At 44.2% G+C, this 5,467-nt stretch overlaps 1 protein-coding gene across 1 annotated transcript; it reads left to right on the top strand.

Annotated features, from left to right (window-relative positions):
• Positions 1–201: 201 nt before the first annotated feature.
• LOC123426237 (putative phosphatidylglycerol/phosphatidylinositol transfer protein DDB_G0282179) lies at positions 202–2,827 on the top strand. The gene is made up of 4 exons (XM_045110039.1): positions 202–368; positions 495–596; positions 2,223–2,380; positions 2,528–2,827. Exons 1-4 carry the CDS (start codon positions 275–277, stop codon positions 2,633–2,635), a joined length of 462 nt encoding a protein of 153 aa, XP_044965974.1. The 5' UTR covers positions 202–274; the 3' UTR covers positions 2,636–2,827.
• Positions 2,828–5,467: the final 2,640 nt, after the last annotated feature.

Genomic DNA, 5,467 nt, shown 5'->3' with positions numbered 1-5,467 from the left:
CAGGCCAGGACCACCCAAGCTCCTTCATGCAATGCACCCTGGATGCACCCAGGCAACCAAACACGCCCTAATAAACTGAGACTCTGGGCATTCTGGCTCCACGCGTCAGTGTCGTGAGCCGACGAATCTAACAAAGCCAAAACGAACACGCGAGAAGAAGGAAAACTGACACGAACTCTTTATCCCCTCTGGACTTGCTTTATAAATCAATGCCCGGAAAACCTCTCGCCTCACAAACCAGTCCCCCCAACTCTCCAAGTCCAACCCCACGACCATGGTGACCAAGCAGAGCTTCCTCGCCGCCGCAGCCGTCTGCCTCCTCCTCCTCCTCCCCTCAGTCTCCGCCGTCACAGATGTCGAGTACTGCAGTAAGTAGCAGCCCAGGAGTCCTGCCCCCGAAACTCTCGTCTTTTGCAGACACCTCGGGTTCCCGGAGGTAGAGATTTCGTGTGAATTTGCTAACTTTTTGTTGTTTTTGTTGGTGTGGTTTGCAGATAAGCACAAAAACTACCCGGTGAAGGTGAGCGGCGTGGAGATCGTGCCTGATCCGGTCGAGCGCGGCGTGCCAGCCACCTTCAAGATCTCCGCTTCCACTGGTAAACCTTTCTCTGGGCGTAATTTATGTATGCTTTTATTTCCTTGCGTGTTTGCCTACTTGGGTACTTTGTTCTGCCATGTATTTGGTCCCTAAGTTAATCTTTGTAGTACTGAGCTAAGGATATATGTAGAATTTTGCTTGTAATGTCATAGGCTAACTTTGTGTGCGGTTATTGGGACATAGTTTCTTCTCCAAATAAATAAATAAAATTATTTCGCTTGCTTTGTGTATATTTAAGATTAGGATTTTCCTGCTTTGCTTTTAGCCTTGTGGCTGTGAAATTGCGATGGGTGAAGTCTCTAGCTATGCGCTTTAGCAAATGAATAAACAAATGAAATTATTTTGCTTGCTTTGTGTTTATTTAAGATTGGGATTTTCCTGCTTTGCTTTCTTGCTTTGTGGCTGTGAAATTGTGATGGGTGAAGTCTCTAGCTATTGAGCTTTAGCAAATGGGTTTGGCGCTTTGTGTGACTTATACGAGCCGTTGCTATTAGGGGCTGTATTTCAGAGAATTACTACTTTGAAAATTTCTGAAGTTCTTCCATCTGTGACACCATCTGTAGTTTATACACAGCAGTCTGTAGAATTATAGCCGTTTAGGGGGCGATAATCTCTTAAAACTTCGTCCGAGAAACTAATTTTCCCATGTCCACTTTTTGAAGTTATTGCTAGTCTAGTACATAACCCCAAGAGTTTGTGACATTAATATTTGTCAAGGATGGAAGATTTCTTATTATTAGTAGTTGTCTCTAGATATATAATTCATTGGAAAAGGCATGGCAGTTGGCTCTTGCCTCTTTAGTACTTGCCTGTGGGAAGCAGTGTGGGTTTCTGCCTTGGAAAACAGGAGTGGTATTAGATAATACAACCATCTGTACACATTGCCTGGCTATATATTTATACCTTGCGTCTTTTATTCCGTTTTTACTACACATTATATGGCTATATATTTATGCATCAAGTCTTTTATTCCCCTTTTACTGGTTCTCGCAGAAGTTACTGAGTCTCTTTACTTTGCTGAGTCCTGTAATGTACAAAATTGTCGTTCATTGCTTACCAGGATAGTGCACACTTTAGAGCAGCTTAGTCTTACCTTATTACTGCAGAACGTGAATTGCAGCTTTGAGTAGTGTGCGGCAAGAACATTACCCCTGATTTTACTAGTCAATTGATTCTGGCAAGCATTGGGCGATAGTTCTGTTGAATCGGGTTATCTTCCTATTACCTGCCTTAGCATTCGCGTGTGCAATTGGTCAAAGCGACTGACTGAGTTCAGCACAAGGTGACCAAGATCATCTTAAGATCATCCTTCTCTGACACCAAATCAGAGTTCCATCTCATGACATCATGATGGTCTGTATGTCATGGAAGGAATATTCGGTCATGCCATTCATGTCCTGATTCTCAAACCTTTAAAAATTCGCTGATCCAGATAATCATTACCTTCAATGATCTTGTTTATTTTTACCATATGAGTTATGCATGGTTCTCTACTGTCCAGTTAAAAATCACAAGGTTATGATGCTTATCTTATCATGAGTCAAATTGACAGCATATGTTATGTTTATTGTCCTTCCCCAGGTTGAATTATTTGTTTCTAATGTCTTTCCATGTCCTTATGCAGATAAAAACATCACAGAGGGGAAGCTGGTTATTGATGTTAAATATTGGATCTTCAATGTTTACTCTGAAACGGATGACATCTGTACGAAGACCGACTGCCCGGCAACTTCTGATTTCGAGCTATCTCACTCGCAAACCTTACCATCAATCACTCCACCAGTAAGATTTCGAGATTTCATTGAGCACATATTAACTTCTGTTTCTGAATTATGATGTGCATATTCTCTCATTACTGGGCGTTCGTCCAGGGCATGGTAGATATCCTTTGATTTTTGACTGACACACGGTCATTTTGCTCTTTCGCAGGGTTCTTACACCATTCAGATGAAGATGCTCGGAAAGCATGATGAGGAATTGAGCTGCATCTCCTTCGGGTTCAGCATTGGCTTCCTTGCCCCGGTCGCCCTGAGTTGAAGGCATGCATCGGTTGCATGCTGAATTAGACACTTGTGGATTGTAACTCTAGAAACCTCTTTATCCTAGTATACGTTTTCTGTGTAACACTCGTGGGTGCCGCAACACTTTCTGTTCGACTAAGAAGTTCTTATCAAGAGTTGGAACATGGTGTAATGAAATATGAAACTATGTTAGTTTTTGAGAACATCAGCTCTGGGCTTGTATATATATTCGGACGTGGCTAGGAAGCGCGGCTGCGCTGGTTAGCTGTTTAGAGCGCACCTGGTCCTTTCCTCTTGCGTATTTAATTATGTTTTTTCTTTAAAAAATTATATCTTTTGAACTAGGTCCTTTCCTTTTGCGTATTTAATTATGTTTTTTCTTTAAAAAATTATATTTTTTGAACTGAGCGTCAGAATTGAAATCCGTTTTTTCGATTGGCTTTCTTACTAGATTCCATATAGGTAGGTTTAGACAAAAAAAAATTTAGACAACTTTAGATGATATTGAGGCAACTTTAGTGTTAAATAAAAGCAACTTATTTTTTAACCTAGCTGAACAATCTATTTGATTGTTTTTTATGAAAATGAGAAATTCACACAAAACATAAGGCAAATTTATCGCTACATATAAGTAATTGCATGCGATTAATGATTAATTGCCTATAAATACTATAAAATTGCTAAACATCGATGCCTAATTGCTTATTTATGATGATCATTTGTTTATGATTGATGCTCAGTTGCTTACAAAATACTGTAAAATTGCTCAATGTTGATGTTGTCTATTACTGATAATCAATTACCTACGGTTGATGTTCAGTTGCCTACCATTGATGCCTAATTGTCTATTTCTAAATAGCTGTCATAATTGCACGCGAGCATCACAAAAGAATAGCAACTTTTAGTGTGTTTTTGCGCAACTTTAGTGCATTCAACAAGCAAGCAACTCATGTATATGTATATGATGGAATTCATCTAGCATTAAAGTTGCTTCTGTTTAGCAATAAGGTTGCCTCATCTAACATTGAAGTTGTTTTTGAAAAAAAAATCTTCAAACCGTATTCATATGGGATCTCGTTTTGAAGAGCTCATTACGAGAAACGCAATGATGAAATCATATCATAATCCCTACACACGGTTTAGCTTTTTGAATTTTTTCGTACAGGAATTAATGCACATCCAATGCATGAGAAACGGAGTATGCACATCCACCACATAATTTAACTATTTCAGTTTGGAAATAGCTGACATCTGTCATGTGGTTGCTAAGGTGTGAAGTTAGTTAACCTTAGCCATGGTAGATAACTTTGAAGGAATTTTCGTTGATAGCCGATCATACTACGCACACTAACAAGAAGTTGCTTTTTTGAGCACTAAAATTGCTAAATATCACCTTAAAGTTGCTCAAAAAAGGTTTCTTGAAACATATCCATATAAGATTTAATTTTAAAGTACTCATCGCGACAAGCACAATGATGAAAATGGATTTGAAATTTGACGCTAGAGTTAAAAGTTATGGATTTTAGAAAAAAAATTAAACCTCAGATAAATGCATACGCGTGAAATTGAAGATGAGTCTACGCGATCGGATGGTAAGATGGATGCGTTGGGAAAGGCTTAAAAGTGTAGCTGCATTTTTAAGTATTTAGGTATATATTGAAACTGTCTGTTTGACAGTCGACTGAAAACCACTTCGATTTCAGTCAATTTTTTGAGTCAATCAAATTGTTGTCGTCCATTGTTTGGATACGCTCTAGTTGTGTGTACGATACCGAAACAAACCAAAAAGTTAGGACAGATTCAATACGCACAATTATTCAGAAACACCTAACAAACACGACACTTGAGCACACTTGGAAAAAATTGGCTCCAAAGTTCACCGATACTTCGAGGCCAACTCCAGCGCACGATCTCAAATCGTTCGGTGTGTCCGTTTAAGGTAAAACGGACAAAATAAACGATCCATCGGGACATACCCATTTTTTACCATGTCCGTGTCCGTTTCTATCCTATTTCCACACCAAAGTTGCTTTGGGTTTGGGGTCTAGAAAATGGACACCTTCGCGTCCTCTTCGTCTGCGTGTGTCCGCGTCTGTCCACATGTCACCCTCTCTTCCCATCTCTCGTGTGACCATCATGTACGCCCGTGCTGTCCTCCGCTGCCGCACGCGCTGCCCTCGCCCTGCCTCCGGTGCTGCCCTCGCCCCGCCCGTGTCGCCCTCGGCTGCCGCTGGAGCAGGCAGCAGGCGCGCGGCAGGGGTGTGGGCGGCCGGGTGAGCGGGAGAGCGGCGAGGCTAGGCGTGGACGTCGGACGCGCGGCGAGGAAGGTGGTAGAGCGCGGCGCGGGCGGCAGGTCGCCGGAGCGCGGCGCGAAGGAGCAGGCACAGAGGAGCGTGATGCGGAGGAGTAGGCCGCCGGAGCTGGGCACGGGCGGCAGGTCGCCGAAGCGCGACACGGAGAAGCACGCGCGGAGGGGCGCGACGCCGAGGAGCAGGCCGCCGGAGCTGGGCGCGGACGGCATGAGCTCGTGTGCGCGGGCGTGTCCTGAAGAGCTCGTCGGCACGGGCGAGACGGGTTGCTGCTGGCCGAGGCGCGACGCAACGGCGAGCTGCTGCGCGAGCACATCTCCGGCGGCTTCAGACGAGCGCGACGTCGAGACGCGAGCGGCAGGGCAAGGCGACGGCAACGCGAGCGCAACTGACCGTGGGAGCACGAGCGAGACACGACGGCGATGCAGACGCAGCTACGACGGCCTTGGACGAGCGGGACAGGGCAAGGCGACGGCGACGTGGGCGCAATTTCCGCGGGAGCGCGGGCGAGGCAAGCTCCGTGGGTGCAGGTGTGGCGT

Source organism: Hordeum vulgare, chromosome 2H (genome assembly GCF_904849725.1).
Source record: "Hordeum vulgare subsp. vulgare chromosome 2H, MorexV3_pseudomolecules_assembly, whole genome shotgun sequence".
NCBI lineage: Eukaryota > Viridiplantae > Streptophyta > Magnoliopsida > Poales > Poaceae > Hordeum > Hordeum vulgare.
This window is presented reverse-complemented; position numbering and strand designations above follow the sequence as displayed.

Excerpts from the sequence above, each read along its gene's own strand:
- LOC123426237 (XM_045110039.1), top strand. The coding sequence starts at position 275 with ATGGTGACCAAGCAGAGCTTCCTCGCCGCCGCAGCCGTCTGCCTCCTC. Across the intron at positions 597-2,222 it reads CAAGATCTCCGCTTCCACTG|ATAAAAACATCACAGAGGGG; the intron begins GTAAACCTTTCT and ends GTCCTTATGCAG. Across the intron at positions 2,381-2,527 it reads TACCATCAATCACTCCACCA|GGTTCTTACACCATTCAGAT; the intron begins GTAAGATTTCGA and ends GCTCTTTCGCAG.